Raw genomic sequence first — 20,151 nt, 5'->3', positions numbered from 1 at the left:
ATTTTCCAAGGTAACACAAAAATAAATAAACTTAGAAGATGGGATGAGGCAGTGTTTTTGTCACTTCATAACTAGTCCAGGACTACAAGGGCTTTCTACAAAGTGTATAGAACACTCGGCTCTATTCTGGTCCATGCCACAAACTACATCCTTGAATCTTATGTGCAAAGTAAGTATTGTAGCAAGAAGTACAGGTCACTATGAAGTCATCACTTAGAACTGTTCACAGGACATGAAAACCCAATGACTCTAAAATACCAACTATATACATTTACTGATAACCCAGAAAACAACATTTAGTTTCTTGGGTTACAAATGACAAGCACAGCATCTTAGAACACTACAAATATATTACCTGTAGTTCTGTATAAGCACTCTTGTGACCATACTGAATTCCTGTGAAAATGCCAAGCTATTCTTCCTACCTAGCTTGACCCTGCTAACTACAGCTGTTTCTAAGAGACCTATTACAGGGTGATGAGACTATTTGACATGTATGATAACATCAGTCATGATTTAATTGCTTAATGTATTCAAACTCTACCTTCAAAATTCATGTCAGTGATTCATCTGTATAATTATGTTATCATAAATATGTTGGAGATCTTTAATATTTCTAGTTAAGACCCATCTAATCCATCTGACTAAACTCCACAGGAGAGTCTAACATGTATGCACATGAATTTGTTAGAGTATATTTGGTAACAATAAAACCAAGGTACTAGCAAAACAAAAATACTAATTTTTCTTAAAGCTTTCTATTTCGGATTCTTCGTCCTGTGTTTAAATGACCAGAGGATATTGAATTGAATGACTATCCTCAAGAGTCATTTTCCCTTTGATGTCTAGTGCTCACCCAGACTGTCTTCCCAGGTAGCAGCTTATTTCTGTTACCTTCCAAAGTCATTATACCCGTGTAGCTCAGGCAGTGAAACCCTCTTTGTTTCCTAAGGTTATTTTTTAAAGTAATTGGAAAATACTGAACTAGTCAGTGGTAACAAAGTATTTTTAAATAGACCCTCAAAAGCATCAGTATTTAAGAGTACTGTTTTGCTTCCTTTCAAAATGTAGCCTTTGAATCCCAGAAGAGCTAGGAATTAAGGAAACTAGATATTATAAGGCCATAAACAAGAGTAAGACAAACTAGCATTACTGTCAAGTAGCCATTTGGTGAATACCCATTTACCTGGCTGCTAGCCTTAACACCACCTAACTGGTACATATGGGTTATTTGAAACTAAAAGTATCTTCCCTTCCAATCTGTTTTTATTTTATTTTATTTTGGTTTTTCGAGACAGGGTTTCTCTGTGGTTTTGGAGCCTGTCCTGGAACTAGCTCTTGTAGACCAGGCTGGTCTTGAACTCACAGAGATCCGCCTGCCTCTGCCTCCCGAGTGCTGGGATTAAAGGCATGCGCCACCACCGCCCGGCTCCAATCTGTTTTTAATGAACATATTGAAAGTATTTGAATGTTTTGATATTGTTTGTGAGGGGGGGTAGGATAGGGTAGAGATGTAGGTCAGTGGTAAAGTTCTTGTTGTGTGCCTGAATTTAATCCTACCATCAGCCACAAAAATGGCTCAGAATTTGAGAAGTTTGAAATTTTATTTTTTAGTATAGAATATTTCAGAACATGCTAATGTTTAAGTAATGCTCAAGTCTACATTTTCTGTTTACAATTTTCTGTTACAGGAGATGAATATGATGTATGTGCCATTTGTTTGGAAGAATATGAAGATGGAGATAAGCTAAGAATCCTTCCCTGTTCCCATGGTATGAGTAAACCACATGCTGCCTTGAGTTTGTATAGAATTTGGTCTTGAGTTCTGTCTGTATCAAGGGAGAAGACACAGAAATACAAAACTAATGGATAGATGTGATCTATAAAAATGTACTAACTTTTTACGTGTGTACACAATTTGTACAAATCATTACACTAAATGAACACAGCAAGAAATTAAATATAACAGTCTCTGAATACTACAGTGCTAGGCATAATCGGCTCAAAAGCAGTGTCTATGGACCTTAATTTCTGTATTTCGGTATCATCCTTTTGTGTTGTGATAAAAAGAAAATATTGCATAAAATACCAGATTTCAGCAACTGTTAACTGTGATCATATCTTTATAAAGAATATCTTAGGCTCTGTGGAGCTAAATCAAGTATTGAATTTGAAAATGAGTGCTTTTAACGGAACTGTTGTACTGAAGATGTATATTTTGCTTCAACAGCTTATCACTGCAAGTGTGTAGATCCCTGGCTAACTAAAACCAAAAAAACCTGTCCAGTCTGCAAACAAAAAGTTGTTCCTTCCCAAGGTGATTCGGACTCTGACACCGACAGCAGTCAGGAGGAAAATGAAGTGTCAGAGCACACCCCTTTGCTTCCGCCTTCAGCGTCCGTCAGGGCGCCGTCATTTGGGTCTTTGTCAGCATCCCACTCACATCAGAACATGACCGAGTCTTCCGACTACGAGGAGGATGACAACGAGACCGACAGCAGTGATGCCGACAACGAGGTCACTGAACACAGTGTTGTGGTCCAGCTGCAGCCTGATGGTGAACGGGACTACAACATAGCAAACACTGTGTGACGTTCAGGCGGCTGGTTCATTTCCCTTTCAAATGTTTATTTAGACATATGAGTTGATTCTTCTGCTCCCTTTAGAGGTTTCTGTAGGAATAACTTATTTTTTAGTTTTCTAGTGTAATCACGTTCCTGAAATAGACTGTTTGATCTATGATACTTATTTCCAGTAGTATACATCCATCTCACTAACAAGTAACAGACTGGTGCTGTAACTCAGGCAGCAAACGAGCTCTCTGGGGATGATGAAATGTAGCCAGGACACTTTTAAAATCCTCAGTACAGCTTGAAGTGAAGACCTAGATCACAGTATGCAAATGTCTTACACATGAAGTCGGTTATGGTCATCTAGCATGAGCTAAAACCACTCTCACTTCCATAAAGTTGCCTACAATTGTTGGGTTGGCACATGTCTGTTCTGATATTTCCCGTCATGATTAGTGAGTGGCAATGGGCAATTTAGGATATTTCTTCTTAGAACCACGGAGAAACTAAAAGATGTCATTTTCCTCCCTATTCCCAAGTAGTTTTCCCTTATAGGAATAGTCTACTATAAACTTCAAATATTTTATGTTAAGGTTTTTAAAAACACTATAGTGTTATGAGTTTGATTCCACAGGAACGTCTCTGGATCTTACTTTCCATATTTCAGTATCCTTTTGTGTTGCAATAAAAAATGCTGCATAAAAATACCAAATTTCAGCAACTGTAATATTGAGATTGTATACCTCTTCATAAAGAACATCTTATGCTAGTTAGCCCTACTGAACCATGTGCAGAGGAAATTGTTCAAGTATTGGGTTTGAAATAAGTGCTTTTGCTTAACAGAACTAATGTACTGAGGCAATGTATTATGAAAGCTAAATTATATAACTGTAACTATGTAGAAAATATACTTAAGTATAATCAGAATGCTAAGAATTTTTATATGGCCTTGTATGATGGGAGCTTCAATGTTAATAAATGTTTTCCACTTGAAAAGCCACAAGTATTTGTTCTGATGAACTCTTACCACATTAGCCTTATATGCAGGGTGCTATAAAGGAAAATGATGGCGATCATACATCACCTTAGGATTTTATACAAGGTTACTTACTAGCTACTCACAGGCTTTTAGGCATATCCACCAAAGTTAACACTGTAGCCAAAATTATCCCCTAAATAGTGTAAATTAGGGAACTCTGTTGTAAATTGTGGCACATGCTTTACAGTAGATGTATGTAGTGACATGGGAAACAGAATAAAATTATGTTATAGAATAAGTATATCAGGTGAGCCATTTGTTATTGTTTAAAAATGCTGTATTTTAAGAGAAATGTAACACTAGGAAAAGACACTTTTAATTTTTGAATTCTCTTTAAAAATTTATACCTTTGTTGTTGTTGTTGTTTTGTTTGTTTGTTTTGAAACAGGTTTTTCTCTGTGGAGCCCTGGCTGTCCCAGAATTCACTCTGTGAGCCAGGCTGTCCTCAAACTGTCTTTGTCTCTAGAGTGCTGGGATTAAAGGTGTATGCTACCACCTCCACCCTTTAAAAAAATAATTACTTACAATAGTAATAAAAGCACATGATACTGACACAAAAATATACATAGATGAACAGAGTAGAACAGAGGATCCAGGTATAAGGCTACAAAATTACAGCCACCTGATTTTGAAAAGGATGCTACAAATACACAAAGAAAGGACAGCATCTTCAACAAATGGGCTGAGAGAACGGAACTTGGTATCCACATACAGAAGAATGGAACTAGAATCTTATCTCTCACCCTGCACAAGATCAGTTCTAAATATAGTGAAGCCTGGAGTGTTAGGCCTGCAATTCTGAACCACTAGAGGATGAAGCTGGGAGTAGACTAAATACGGGAGTAAGTAATGACCATGTAGACTCCAGTGTCTCAGAAAATGAGGCCAGGAGAGGAAACCGTCAGTCAAGTGAAGAGGCAGTCTAAGGGATGGAAGAAACTCTTTGCCAGAGATCTGAGAGAGGATTGCTGTATACAGAATATTTAAAGAGCTTAAAAAGCTAAAAATCAAAAATGGAAACAACCAGATTAAAACAGTGATCTAGAGAACTAAACAGAGTTACCGACCAACACAGATAGTAAGTACTTTAAGTGTTCAACATCTTACTCAAAGGCAGGATCGCTATTACCAAGGCCAAATGCTGCCAAACGCTGGCAGTGTTGTGGGGAAGGATGCAATGGGAGTGTAAACTGGTGCAGCCTCGATGAGGATCAGTGTCAGTGTCTCAAAACCTCAGAGAGAATGGTGCTCTGTGCCCAGCTGGACACACACCCTCCAGCAGAGATTCTCGCAGTTCCATCTTCATTGCTGTTCTGCTCACAATATAGAGGAAATGGAACCAGCTTAAACGTCAATGGATAAAGAATGGATAATGAAAATGTAATATACACAATGGAATTTTATTCAATGGGAAAGAATAAAATTATTAAGCTTTCAGGAAAAAATGGACGCATCTGAGAAAATATAGTGGGGTAACCCAGGTCCACAAAGGCGAATACTACATGTTATCCCATATATGATGATACTAGCTAGAAATTTTAGAACAGCGTGCTTAATGTTGAGTCTTGGTAAACTCTGTTTCTCTGTTGAGAAAGAGGTGCATGTGCATGTGTTACGTTATTATTAGTTAAGAAGGATCTAACACAATGGGCATGAAAGTTAAGTGGTCAGGTTACTAGGGACAGAAGGTTTGAACAGGGAGAGGGGATGGGAGCACAGGCAGAGGAGGGTGGCACAGAGAAGCATAACAAAGAATATATAGAAAACCCATATGGGTACTACTTTATAAGGTCTTTTAAAAAAATAAAAACTTTGGTCTTCGTTATCCTCTATGGATGGTTAATGTTCCTCCAAAAGTAGTATGTTATTAAATAAAAATCTCAGTGCCAGATAGGGGCATAAGTTGTTGATTGGGACCAGGGGCTTAAACATTTCAAGGTCACTGAGATTGATTCTGGTTGCCCACCTGAACCTGATTAAGACTATTGCTGGAGATGTGGCATACTCTGGTCGTAGACAGACAGAACCAGGCTGGAGCTGAGCTGGAGATTCCTCCCTTCTGAGTAGCCTTCATAGTGCACGAATGTGCTGTGCAGGCTGCTGGGAAAGAAGTCATTAATGGTGTTACTTGGCTATGAATCCCGAGAGCTGTCATAATGACCTACCAGGCAAGATGTGCTAACCTATGAACTAGTGCCATGACTGCTATGGGCATACTGGCTGCTGTACAAGAGGGAAATTGTTCTGTAAAGCTGGCCAAGAGCCCATGGCTGGGGATGTCCACAGCCCTATGGAGATCCTACTACTATTGTTTAACTACATGGTTATGTTGACAAACTGGTTTATAAATACTCAGGTTCATACCTATCTTAGTGCTGCTCCCAGCCTTCAGAGGTGCTCAGAGCAGAGGTCAGAGGTTAATGTAGACACTCTAACGTAAATGCCACAATGCTGAGGATAAGTGCTAGTGGTGTGCTCAGTCCTAAATGGAACAGCCAACATCACCTCCTTCAAGGGTCAGGGAACACCATGGAAGAGGGTAGAAAGACTGTTATAAACCAGAGGATGGCGAGAGTCAAAGCAAAAAGATGACTTCTGAACATGACACTCTCATGAAGTCACTGCAGCTCTGGCTTATCTGCACATGACAGGCCCACAACATTGTCCTCTGGACGGGGGAGGGGACCCATTGAAGCCCCATCCCTCCCCGAGGGACTATTGGCAACCAACAGTGTTGGAGGAGGTGTAATTTTCTCCAGTGGTGTAGACACTAATAAGTTGCCCTCGCTCTAGTAAGTAGACTCCCACTTATACCTGAGCAAGAACTAAACTAAACTCAGAAGGGAGAGGGGCATGGAAGTAGGAAGGATCTTATTAAGAAGAGTTCCAGTGGAGAAGGAGGGGAAGGTTAGGGAGAACAACTAAGATCTATTATATAAATGTATGAAACTGTCAGGCAGGCAGTGGTGGCGCATTCCTTTAATCCCAGCACTCGGGAGGCAGAGGTAGGTAGATCTCTTGAGTTCGAGACCAGCTTGATCTACAAGAGCTAGCTCCAGGACAGCTAGGGCTGTTACACAGAGAAACCCTGTCTCGAAAAACCAAAATAACAACAACGATGATGATGATACATGAAACTATCAAAAAAAAAAACAACCTTAAAAAAAACACAGAAAGCTAGCTGGGCATGGCATATACCTTTAATCCCATCACTGGGTGGTGGGGTAGAGGCAGGCTGCCAGACAGGACTACATATGAGACTCTCTCAAGATAAGTTTTACCATGAAAAATTAGATTTAGTTTCAAATTTTGAGATCTCTATTATAAAAAAATTTGTACTCAATGTACAAATTTATATACAAATATTCTGGCATTTGGAAAATTGATTCACAGAATTCAAGCCATCAGTCTAAAATAAATAAATGGGATAGAAAACTTACATGAAGGCTACTTGGTTTCAAGACTGAAGTACTCAAGAGGTCTTGATCCTGTTAAGTGTGTGTCTCTTGGACAAAAAAGACAGGATGTGGTGGAGAAGACGAACCATCCAGAACTCCATGTACACAGCTGCTGTACATGGACAGACATTACTAAGAGTGACACACTAAGGCTGAGCACCTAGGATTTTCTAGTACCCTGTGAACTACGGCTGGGCAGTAGCTATACCAGAGCTTTGGTCTCCCTGTGGGGGACTGTACCCATAATACAATCCATCTGCCTTTGCTAACTGACAGCACAAAGTGTCACAGCTAATCTAGCAGACATATTTTGAAGAACAACTTAAATACTCAACCCCTTAGAATTTTAAATTAGGTTTTATAGTGGTTCTTCTATTGACATTTTTACTAAAAATATTTTAATTATGGAAAATGCTATTCAAATTAAATTCCTATACTTACATGATTTTTTTCAAAATAAATTTCCCAATTCAAATTATTTTGTCATAAAATAGTATACTCTGACCTTAGAAATTTTAGAATATGTAAGAAGAACACAAGAACCTAAAGTCATAATATTAAGAAACTAGCATTAAAATACTTAGCTGTGGTCAACATGTTACTCTGAAAACCAGAAAATGTAAAAGTTTCCAATTCTCTTTAAATGCTACCCAAGGAATGGCATCTGCTCTTTTATGAGAGTCACTGGTAACATCACACTGCCTATCTAAAGTCACTGATAGTTCAAATCCAAGAACCCTCAATAACGGATTCCTGCTACTGGGGCCTCCAAGTGCTTATGAGATTGAATTCATATCAAGAAATCAACCTAAGTTATTTATTTCCTTGGAGGCTGGTTTTCTTCATGTAAGTTGAAGGTGATCATGAAATGAATGACCAAAGCCATGTTTAGTACACCAAAGCTTAATGAGAAGAAATCTGTAGGTACTTCTATGTGCTTGCAGATGAGTCTGGCCACTTCTTATACTCCCTTGTGTCAGGCAGAGATGGGTGTGTGCAACATGCCACCACTGTGAAGGCTCAGGCAGGAGCATTCTGAGCTTAAGATCAACAAGGGCTACACATAGAGCCTCCCACCCCATCCCACCCTCAAATCAACAACAGCGAAGCCAACAACTTATAATTTTTAATAACAACAGGAGTCTATAAAGTATTTGGTTGGAATAAATTTATTTCATCTGTCTGTAAACAAGGTGTTTAATAGTTATGGCATTTTTTTAAATGCATATTAAATCAGATGAGTTAGACTGTATCCCAGATGTAACAAAGTGCAGGGAAAGAAATGGACAAATCAGCAACAAGATTTGTTTTAAATCTGTACATTATCCACAATGCCCAAACAATAGAAGCAAATACTAGAATGTCCCTAAAGTAGTGCCATTCGAAAGAAAACCCATCTCACAACAGCAACAGTTCATTTTAACAACAGTATGGCACAGAATACATATGAAAAAAATACATCACAAGACAGCCAAGTCCACAATAATGCAACTTCATATAAAAACCTAAGCTGCAAATAAAAATTGGTCCTATGAAAAATAAACTGGACACACTCCAGATGGTTATGTTGGGAACCTAATATCCATAATGGCAGCCTTTTACAATTTTACTCAAGAAGACAGCTGGTGTGCAAAGAAAAGACAAGAAGTCTGAGCTACTGCAATGACAGAATGTCCCTGGGAATCTGATCGGCGTGGTTATTGTAGTAAGGTCATGGGAGGAAGTGCCTTTGCTCTTGACAGTTGCACTCTTCCTATCCTATAGACACTACAAAGAGTCTGTCTCAAGTGCAATCATAGTATTAAAAGCAAATCACCACAGCTCTCGATAGCTCGTCAACAAAGGAGGTATTAATTAAGTTAAATAAACCAGGCACTACACAAGAGAATGGAAGCAAACCAATTACCTCAAGTTCTAAGGGAGGGGATGAGAAGAGAGTAAAGTAAAGATGCATGCACTTTTTCCTCCCAACCATGCGCTACAAAAGGAAGACTAAATGAGCCAAGTAAATGCTCAAAGTGCTGAAAAGACATTGATCAAATTAGAGATTGTACAACCGGCACCTTGCTTAATATTAACTTATTTTAGTAATCAGTATCCCATTAATTAATTGCTAAGACAAAGTGATGCCCAACTTGGCATGCCCCCTTCCCCCAATTTCAAGGTATCATGCAAATCATTATTGTGCTGCAATTATGATGCCAGATAAAGGTTGGTTACACACAGTGGTTAACATACAAATGACCCTTTGGGAATCATGACATTAGAAAATAGATAAAGAAAAACTAGCTACCATCTACAATCTGGTAGCACTGTGACCGTAATTGGGGTGGTGGTGAAGACAGTTGGTAAGTAGATGGGAGAGGCTGCTTACACATCAGACCTCCTCAGGTATAAAGCGAGTTCATACGCTTTCTTGTTAAGTGTGCCTCCGTGGACACCTTCCTTTCCCATGACTATAACCAATGCTGGAGCACACAAGGAAACAAAACAGAAGTGAACACAATTATTTCAGGGGAAGGGGCAGAAAGAAAGACACCTTTCCCCACCAACAGAGGGATACAAAGGAGACATGTGTTCATATCCCATCACCCTGCATTGCTAATAAAATTTCCAGAATTAAGACTTAAGCTTACAGCTAGGAAAATTTAAGAGCAATTTTCCCCTAATACTTAACAGTCTGCCTAGCAGCTAGAACCCAGAGTCTCTCAAGTATTTTGCCATTGAGTATGCCTTCTTATTCAATCCGCCTCCATGGACCCCTTCTTTTCCCATTACAAAGACCAAGACTGAAAGAAAAAGGAAAAAAGTGTTTCAAAAGAAGTGTTAATCAAGAGAATCACATAAGTTTAAGCAGACAGACCCCCAATTAATAAGTTAACATTAAGTTAGTTTTCCATGAACTGTCAATCACTGAACTCCATTAGGTCTCCAGAATGGAGCTTTCAGGCCAGTGTAACTGAAATCAGAGCGCACTACTGGCTGCACCTGGGATCTCTGAGAGCTAGGAGAAAAGTGATCCTTTACCTTGCAGCCTAGGAAAAATATCCTGGTTGATATCAGTATTTGTTTCCCAAAATATACTTTAAAAACTTCAGTATAATCCATTGACAAATTCTCCCCAAATCTAACACGCTTGATGAATACAAGCTATTGTCTTTAGAGTATGACTATAAATATGAGTAAACATGTCCATTCCTTCCAGAGGAAAATGAAAGCCAAATTTTAAACAGAAATTACAGTGCTGGTCAGAAAATGCTACATTAGCAGTATCTGTCTCATCCAGATGCTTCCCTTTGCTAGGCGTTTTCTGATATAAAAGTCATAAACCTTGTTTGCTATTTCTGGTACCTAATTCTGCACTGAAGTTCAGAGGTCTATCTCAAATACATGGACAGGTGTGTGTCAAGTGTTGCGCTGACTGCCACTAGATGTCAGCAGTGTTCTGTGGTGTACAAGTCTCATTTGGCTTCATATGTGCTGATTTTTTGTAATGCATATGGGTGGTTTTTTGATATGCAGATCTATAAACTGTACTTGTCTGGTGTTCTTGCAGGTCAGAAGAGGGCATCACAGCCGCTGAGACAGTAGTTATAGACAATTGTAAGCTGCGGTGTAGGCATAGGGAATAGAACCCCAGTCCTATAGAAGCAGGTCATTGCTATTAACAACGGAGTCATCTCTCTAGCCCTTCAGCTGATGTATTAAACAAACAAACAAAACCTCAACCATATGCATCATATATATCTGGAAGCAGCTAAAACGTAAGATTTATGTGTTTTAAAGTCATCTTGTTTTCCAGAAACCCATGAGCAAACCACACTTGAATCAGATCCCCACAGGGAGTTGGTAAAGCCACAGCAAGAAATGATAACTCACTGTAGGCTCGTGTAGCTGTAGAGCTGCTCTGTGTGCCAGCTCTGCCAAATGAGGCAGTTATACAAGTCAAATTTAAATGCAGTTACGAGTCAGTGAGAGGTCAAAATAAACTTCAATTTCCAAAGTTCTCTTTGAAATATCAGATTTCCGTATGCAAGGTTGAAACCAGAATTTTTATATAAAGTCTGGAGATTGGCATCAGGGCTGTTGGCCAAGTGTGGGAACTACATGTAGTTTGCCACTGTTAAAGTTGGAATCTTTGGAGGTAGTTCAGTAAATGGAGAATGTGCTCCAAAACCCTCATGTAACTATTCCTCTCTTCAGAAATGTTCCTGGCAGAAGAATCAACCACTGTGATTTTTTTTTAATGATGAGCAGTGAATTGGTTTCAAATCTAAGCAGACATGTAGGGGAAGCTCCACAAGTAAAGACTCACTAGGGATCAAACAGCCAGCTGACTTGGACAGTCCAGCCGCCATATGAACCACAGGATTATGACATACTGGAGTGTTGAAGAGGCGACTTTTCATTTTGAAGTTTACTAAAGCTTATGATGCGGAGCTGGCATTAATAATTTAGAGTAAGTCAGGGTGAAAGAAGCGAGGCTGAGTGTGCAACCATTGTAGCATAGACAAACGAAAAGCAGGACCTCCCTTCAGTGCTGAGCAGTTCACAAAAACCACCTTCACAGACATTATGAACTAATGTTTAATTTAAACCATTAAAGAAAGGCAAGTTGTAATATGGCATGCAACTTTAGGCACACACACACACACAAACAAAAATAATTGCTTGCTTACCTCTACCAGCTCTGCCAACAGCAACATTGTATGTTGGCTCCCCACCTTGACTCTTTGTCCGGATATCCATTGTGCAGTCACCATCAACGTATAGGCTATCTCTGATCACTGAACACTTCTTTGCACCAAGAGTCAAACCGTTGGTAAAGAAACCTTCCCGGTCTTTTCCTACAATCATATCTATTTCTACTGGCTGGCCACCCAAAAAAAAGAAAAGAAAAAACTGCAGTTAATTCTTTTCAGAGTTTGATACAACAAACTGTGCTGATGTAAAATCAAGACAGCATTTTCTGTTATTGCCTGTTCTTACATGATTGCATGCTTTACATTAATTAGTTTGCTTTTGCAATGATCAGTGAGGTCTGCTAAGTAAAAGCTAGTGTACACCAACCATGCAAAAAGCCTCCCTAAATAGTTGGCAGTTGACACTAGGTACAAACGAGTTATTTATAAGCCGTATCACGTCAGGTGGTGCTTGAAGGTGCTTATGTAATTGCAAAGAGTCGGCTATAAGCTCTTCCAACAGCTTGTCTATTATATTCAGCCACATTAGTCATGCTGCAACAAATTTAAAGTTGGGTAAAAAGTCTCCCCAGACAAGCTTGCTCTCGTCTCTCCTTAGAGCAGCTTGAATTATCCCTGGTAGTATGAACCTCAATCATCAGACTGCCGGACATTTCCAAATTCGTATTTCCCTCCTGTTTTTTTGGTCACTACTCTTTTTCTCTCCAGCCTGCTTTGCCCTTTCATTCAGTAATCAGCTTTCTTTCTGGACAAATGCAGACTGGATTCTGTCTACAGCACTGCCGTAGGCGATAGTAAAATTATACAGAAAAATGAAAGGGCATTGGTAAAGAAAAGTGAGGTAGCCACCAGAACCGGAAAAGAGAAAACGTGCTTAGATTCTAACATTCCATGAATAAGAAGGAAGGCGTCGCCCCCATCAGAACTGCAGAGTCATAGCAGGCCCCAGCCATTTCTAAGCACACTCCCGCAATCTTCTTAGCCAGACAGCGGGAACTCACACACAAAGACAAGACTGCAGAAGAGAAAGTTGATCACCAAACGTCAATTCGCTACAGGAACTGCAGTCTTCCACATCGGGACAGGAGACCCTAAAGCACTCCTACCAGGGGCTGAATCGACACTAGAGTGGCAAACCATGTGAAGTAGTAAAATGCTGAGCACCTGGGATGTGAGACTTGTATTCTGCTGTGTGATGGGGAGGGCGTGGGAGTGTAGGGCTAAGGGAATGGTCTAGTGCTTGATACCGGTGTCAACATTTTAAGGAGACTTGCGTAGAAAAGGCCATAACAATTAGCAGTGCTGGGGGCTGATTGACGAATATTCCCCAAATGTATGGCAAGGGAGTCAAAAGCTATCGAGACACATGAATATGAGACAACGTGAAGCATAAATCGGTATTAGTTCTTTTACTACCATCACTAAAGAGGGAGTGACTTGGAGAAGTGTCACCCCCCTCCCGCGACTTCCCAGATAAGATTTTTTTTCTCTCTTTTAATCACCCTAAAACCATCCTTTTAGAGCTATGTTGCGTAACTGGGGATAACGGTATATCGATGAATCTCTATAGGTGGAGAAGAGAAATCAATGGCAGTTCGCCATCTTGGAGGAAAAAAAAAACTATAGAGCCACAGATGAAGTAAATTCACGATTCCACCTACGTGGTCCGCGTCCCCTTCTCGCCAGCCCAGGAGGCCTGGGCACCGGCAAGCCTACGCCAATTCACTCCATTAATTCCCGGGACCCGGCCACCGCCGCCTCCCAGAGCCCGCGCTCACCGCCGAGCCAGGGCCAGCCGGCCGCCCAGGACCCCCGCCCGCACCCGGGGACCCGCACTGCAGCCCACGGGGCTCCCCGAACGCCGAGGGGGCCTCTCGGGGAGACGTCCCCTCCTCCACCCCGCGGCAGCCGCAAGCCGGGGCTCCGCCGGGGCTAAGAGTCCGGCCGCCCCGCCCCCGCGCGGCCTCGGGCAGCATCCCCCAGTCTCAGCGGCCCACATCCAGGGCCCCGGCCGCCTCCGTCCCCTCCCGCAGCCGGCGGCACCCCTTTCCTCGCGCCCCGGCCGCATCCATCCCCTTGCTCGCGGGCGGCGTCCCTTCCTCGGAGGCCCGCCGCACACCTGCCGGCTCGGCGCCCCCGGGCCTCACCGTGATGCTCTGGAAGACGCCCCCGGCCGTGGCTGCCCAGACGTATTTGGCGTCGCAGTAGCCGACAATGGCGGCCTCCTGGCAGCAGCCATCGCACATCAGGTTATCCACGTAGCTCTGCCAACCGGCCATCTTCGAGCCCTTCGCACTGCAGCGGGGACGGCAGGAGCAGAGGCGCAGCGGCAGCGGCGGCGGCGGCGGCGGCGGAGGCGGGGCGGGGGCGGGGAGGAGGCGGCTCTGCGCAGGCACCGACCGCCCCTCTCCGGGGAGCTGCGGCGAGCGGGCGAGCGGGCGGGGACTGGACCCGCAGCGGGGCGCGCCGGGGCGGCCGCGGCCGCGGGGCTCGGGAGCCGGCGGCGGCGGCGGCGGAGCGACGCGGGCAGCGGGGCTGGCGATGGCAGATTCTCACTGCGGCTCCCTCGCTTCTCCGCGGCCAGCGGGACGTGAGCGCGCGTGCGTGCGATCCTTCCGCAGCGCGGCCGGCGAGGGTCCCGGGAAGGGCGGGGGAGCCGAGGCGGGGGCGCGGAGGGATACCGCCGGGGACAATCACGGCGACACGTGCGGGAGGCGAGCGAGCGAGCGAGCGGGCGGGCGGGCGAGCGGCTGGGGCCGGCTGGGGCGCGGCGCTGGAGCCTCAGGCCAGGCGAGGCAGCTCGAGTGGGTGCCGTGGGGTGCCGCTGGCGCTCCGCACGCGGGGCCACCGTGCGCCCTCCTCCAGCTCCGGCTCTGGACGCGGTATTGACAGCCTCGGTGTCGGGTGGCAGGGTTGCCCTGGTGACGGATGCGGAGGGTTTACTCTTTGTGGTGGGAGCGGCCAGTGCGGGTTGCCCACGCTTGGAGAGGAATCTCGGAGAAGACCTCGGCCAGCTACGACAGCACGCTCCTGAAATCAGAGCCGCCGCAGGGGAGCGCGCACCGTGCTCTTTGTTGCCTCCTTTGGGTACCAGGGACGCTAGGGTTCTGTGGAACCTTTTCCCTGAATCCAGTGCTGCTTGCTGATCATGCCTGGGGCTCGTTTGATCGCCCAGAAATTCTAAATGTAACAGGCTTGCGTGCACTTGGTAACTGGGAAAGTTGCCGTGCCAGACATCACTGAGAATACAGAGTAACTGAGCTAGGAAAAGGTTCTAGAGCAGTGTGGTTCTCAACCTTCCTGATGCTGGACCCTTTAATACATACAGTTCTTCATGTTGTGCTGACCCCTAAACCATAACATTTTGCTGCTACTTTGTAACTGTACTACTGTTATGAATCATAATGTGAATATCTCGTATGCAACCCTAAAGGGGTCATTACCCACAAGTTGAGAACCACTGTTCTAGACAGCGAAAACATTTAAGAACCCGAATCTGAGAAAGACTTGTACTTAACAGGGTGGACGATGATTAAGAGTCTCAGAACTCTCTCCTACATCTTTATTAACTTTAGGTGCTGGGTCTAAACCCAGAATCAAATGTTCCCCAACAATGACCAGTTTTAGACGGCAATCCTGACCTGCCTATTAGGGAAAAAAAAGCTCCAATACTTGCCAACTTTTTTCAGTTTTAAAGTTGTCCAGTACACTGAGAATTTTATAACATTACCAAACTTTTATTTTTTTTAATTTTTTAATATAAAAGTAATGTCTCAGTCAGCATTCTGTTGCTGTGAAGAGACACCATGACCAGAACAACTCATAAAAGAAAGCACTTAGTTGAAAGTTACTTACATTTTCAGAGGTTTAGTCCATTGTCTTGATGGCAGGGAGCGTAGGAGGCTGACGTGGTGCTGGCGAAATAGCTGAGAATTCTGCACCTGGATCCAAAATGCAGCAGGAACACAGAAACCTCAAAGCCCACCCAGTGACACACTTTGTCCAACAAGGCCACACCTCCTAATCCTTTTCAAGTAGTGTCAGTCTGGTGACTACCCATTCACATACATGAGCCTATGGGGGCCACAAGTAGGATGAAGGCTGTGGAAATTAGGATGAACTATAGATCAGACAGCTGTCATGTTGAGGCTGTTCTCTCGTGTTGGGAAGACAGAGAATCCTGTTCCTTAAAAAGAAGTCCTTCCACTTCTGCAATGGGTCCTCACCGGCTTTAGCTGCTCCTTTGTATTTATCCCTCTGCCTTTGTGTAGTCTCAACCGTTTTATTTCTTAACTTTTATTATCACCTTAAAAATTAAAGATGGGAGGGGGCCCTGGAGAAACAGCTCAGTGCTTAGGAGCTCCTCTAGAGGACCCAGGTTCAATTCCCACCAGTCATATGTTACAACTGTCTATAACTCCAGTTCCAGGTGATTCATGTCACCAGGTATGTGTGTGGTACACATATACACACACACATATGCAAAATACTCATAAAATAAAATAAATCCTTTAAAAAATTAAAGATGGGATGGGGTGTGGTGTGGTGTCACATGTCTTTAATCCCAGCACGGGCAGACTCAGGAGGAACTCTTACATTAGAAACCATGTCTCCATAGTGTGTTGCAGGCTAGCCAGGCTATGTAGTGAGACCTGTCAAGTTACGGTGACTCCAGTTTGCCAATAATATGGATGTGCTTTACATTGTGAATATTCATAAAGTGATAATGCTTAGTGTTTGTCTTCTTTATGTGTGTTATAACCCAGAAAATTTAAGCATTTAATAAGATAATAGGAAAGATCGTGATAACTTACAGAAATATAGAAACTGGTTTATTCATTCCTGTGGTGCAGGGCAGGGGGTGGGGTGGCCAGCAGAGGTAATGATCCCACAGAGGCAAGAAGGCAGTTCTGCTCAACATGACTGAGTAGCAGGAGTTGGTTCAAATTTGGAGACTCCCACCCTGAGTAGTTTAAGCATATTTAAGCACAGCACAGTTTACCAAAAAATTTCCTTGATAAATAGCTCAATTCTGTGTGAATAATAAAGCTTACTACATAACTACATCGAAACTCTTTGTAAAGTACATGTGACATCTTCCATACAAATGGGTTATATAGATTGACAGGCTCATGGTAAGACTCTGGGAGAATCTCATGTGTTCTCGGCCACACAGATAGTGCAAAGGTCACCAGGCTATCCACCATGTCCACTGCTAGTCTTCTTGGCAGAAAACAGGTTGTATATGCATCCCTGCCTTCAAAGGGACCACCCCGTGTGCTTAAGATTTGTGGTTCCCCTAGTGTTCATCTCTGAGCACAAGGACCTCAGCGACTTCCACTCGCTGGCATTTTTTAAGACCTTATTTCTGGACTTTATTATTTCATTTACATTTATTTGCTGTTGGGAGGATTAGAAAGACTGAGTATTTTGGAAATCCTAATCTACAGATTCTAAAAATGTATGTCGCAAAGACATAAAATGTAATCGTCTCTCAGTTATTTTGTTGTTTATGTTTGCCTAAAATCACGTGTAGAGAAACCTAAGGGTTTAGAGTCTGTCATGTTCTCATATTTTCCAAACTTTAACAATACATTTTAATTAGTTTTACTTTTTCAACGCCATATTTCTATAAAAATGCCTACAGTAAATTTTAAACAGCTATGAAAATTATATTCTGTTAGCTGCAGTTTAAATTGTAGCTCGTATACTCAGAGTCCATTTGTGGCTGTGTTTTTCGTACTATGAGGAAGTTGCCCTCTGCTTGTCTTCTTTAATGTCAGCTTCCCTGGCATGTTGCCTATAGGCTGGATACAACGGTCTGTTCCTGGGTCAGCTCCTGTGTGCTTGTCACATATTTCAAAAAAAATGTCTGTAGAGATAGACTGTTGGGGCTTAGGAACAACAGTACAGGTCAGGGGAGCATCAGTACGAGAGGGAGAGTCACCGACATGTGCCTTCCTCTCCTTCAGAGTACCAGTGTCTGAGGAGAAGCCTATAGAGTTGATTCTGCTGCCGACGCAGACACTCAGAATAGTGTGTGGCTAACAGATAGTGACATGTTTAAGTTTGGTGTGCTTGGCTGTGCTCATTGTTTCCAAAATGCTTTCATGTAGAACAACTGAAATGGAGAAGTGACTAATAATGTAAACTATGCAAGTTCAGAAATTAATAATTAGGCCAACAAAATTGTTATTATATTTCACATATATACAATTTGATAGTAGAGTAAAAACTAAAGACATAGATTCTAATAACCCAATTACAAAATTCAGAGTTGAATCTATTTCAGTCATCTAAAATTTTCACCCCCATTTTTCATTTTAGGGGAATGATAATTATTAAGGTAATATAGTAATCAAAAATATATAAATTAGCTTTTATCAATGTCTTCTGTAACTCCTATAATATTTTGTCTTAAGATCTATTTTTACGATTATTAAGATCACTATCTCAGCTTTTTCTATTAGCTTTTACCTTATATATCTTTTCTCTTCATCTTTTTCTGTTTCATTGGTTTTTGATACAAGATCTCCTATAACTCAGGCTTCTCTCAGACTTGGTATTTAGCCAGTTTCACAATGAACCCAAACACCTAGTCCTTTCTTCCTCATCCCAAGTAAAAGTATTTGAAGAACTGAATATTTTGGACATCAAATCTCAAAAATTCTGAAATGTGTATTGCAAATAACAAAAGCAAAATATGCCTAGTTTAGCTTGTTTTTAACCTTTCTCCCTCTTTACATTATAGATGTAAATTCTGCATAATGTTTTGTGAAAATTTGTTATTTTACGCAGTATGACACTATATCCTTTAGTTGACAAATTTATTCCATTTATATTCATTGTAACCACTGACATATTTGAACGTATGTAAATAAATCTATCTGTGCCATTTTATCTTTTTTTTCTCTTCATTTTAAAAAATGTGTGTGAAGAGGATCTTTTATTTTAGGTATTTTAAAAATTTCATTGGAGCTTATATGCTCAATTTTATTATCTTAGTGTTACTCTGGAGACTTCTACCTTGTATATTTAACATAGTAGAACTGTAAGTACTATTGTCATGGGTCTCTGCATACAGCCCAGGAACTGAGAGTGTCTGAAGTCTGGTTACCCTGCAGACATTTATCTTTACACGCACACACTTGCCATTTACTTCCTTGTCATATCTCAGATGGTCATTATTACCACTTTCCTCTGTCATTAACTACATCTTAAAGTCTGTCTTTGCTGGTAAATTTTGTGTTTCTGTTTTTCATGAAAACGTCTTTATATCATTTTCATTCCCGAAAAGAATAGATTCTCCCAGTGTGCTTTCCCCACTTATACTTCCTGTGACTACGGGCCAATCAGTATTTTAGTAAACCGATATGAGTAACAAATCTTTACAGTGTACAAGAGCATTCTCCCACAGCAAATTGTAGAAATGTAGTAATATGAAAGAAAGTATTCTCTAATTCTACCATCGGCTAATTCATTTAACCTTCATACATATACTTTAGGTTTTTAATGCAATGCAGGTGGGTGCTCTAAGTCGACTTCCAGTCTATCAGCTACATATGACCTTTTAATTCAGCTCCACTTTTCAATTCCTTCAAGGACCTAGTCATTGTTCCGTTGTGCATGGTTGAACCTCCAAGAGTTTGTATTGGTTCTAAGGCTTCTGTTGTTAGCAGATGGAATACAAAGAATTCTTTCAATTTTTCCTGTATTTAATGAGATCTTTGTATCCCGAATATATTATCTACTTTAGACAGACATTGGCTGCTAAGAAAAGTGTGTATTCTTCAGTGTTTGAATAGAGGGAATCTATAGATGTCTCTCTAGTTCATTTGATCTATGATGTAATTCAATTCATATATTTATGCTTTCTCGTTGTTGGGAAGTCACCCAATACTACTGTGCTCCTGTTAATCAGCAACGTTACCTCCAGCCGTACATGTTATATGAAATCGGATGCTGCTGTGCCCAGGGCAGATCTTTAGACTCAGTGTCGTCGTGATCCACTATCCCCAACTGATCATCTTTATTCTTTCTCACTAGTTTTGGTTTGAAGCCTAGTTTGGGGGACATAAGAAGAGTGGCACCTGTGTCCCAGGCCCACTTGCCTGGAATACATTTCCCTACCCTTTTACCTTAAAGAAGCTTCTGTCTTCTGTGGTGAGGTCAGCAAATAGATGACTTCTACTTTTTAGTGCAATCGATTATTTTGGGCTTGATTGGGAAATTAAAACCATTAATATTCAGGTTTTTTTAAAATGTGTGTATTGCTTCTCACTGTTTTGTTGATCTTATAGTGTTTGGATTTTCCTTATCCCTCACTTGTTTGACTATTATTCTAGCATTCTATTCTTTCCTGTGGCTTCCTGGATAGAATT

General features: G+C 41.8%; 2 protein-coding genes across 4 annotated transcripts in view; one reads left to right on the top strand and one right to left on the bottom strand.

The window, feature by feature from the left end:
* The window catches only part of Rnf13 (ring finger protein 13), a 74,713-nt gene extending 70,753 nt beyond the window's left edge, over positions 1-3,960 (top strand). For both annotated transcript variants that reach the window (XM_041659342.1, XM_041659343.1), the window contains exons 9-10: positions 1,692-1,772; positions 2,231-3,960. In XM_041659342.1, coding sequence (XP_041515276.1) covers positions 1,692-1,772; positions 2,231-2,592 — 443 coding nt within the window. In that variant the 3' untranslated portion in view covers positions 2,593-3,960. The remainder of the gene's footprint in view (positions 1-1,691; positions 1,773-2,230) is intronic.
* A 4,257-nt stretch (positions 3,961-8,217) lies between these two features.
* Pfn2 (profilin 2) lies at positions 8,218-14,326 on the bottom strand. Of its 2 annotated transcripts, none has more exons than XM_041659304.1 (3): positions 13,918-14,326; positions 11,747-11,939; positions 8,218-9,856 (listed from the first exon to the last, which is right to left on the bottom strand). In XM_041659304.1, the coding sequence occupies exons 1-3, from the start codon at positions 14,047-14,049 to the stop codon at positions 9,759-9,761; spliced, it is 423 nt and encodes a 140-aa protein (XP_041515238.1). In that variant the 5' UTR covers positions 14,050-14,326; the 3' UTR covers positions 8,218-9,758. The 2 variants fall into 2 exon arrangements, with proteins under 2 accessions (XP_041515238.1, XP_041515239.1); XM_041659305.1 differs by having other exon boundaries at positions 8,218-9,535.
* Positions 14,327-20,151: the final 5,825 nt, after the last annotated feature.

The sequence above is a fragment of the Microtus oregoni genome, unplaced genomic scaffold, assembly GCF_018167655.1.
Source record: "Microtus oregoni isolate MIOR12 unplaced genomic scaffold, Mior012 000010F_ref0000083, whole genome shotgun sequence".
Taxonomy (NCBI): Eukaryota; Metazoa; Chordata; class Mammalia; order Rodentia; family Cricetidae; genus Microtus; species Microtus oregoni.
Note: the sequence above shows the minus strand (reverse complement) of the source record. Positions and strands in the feature narration are given on the sequence as shown.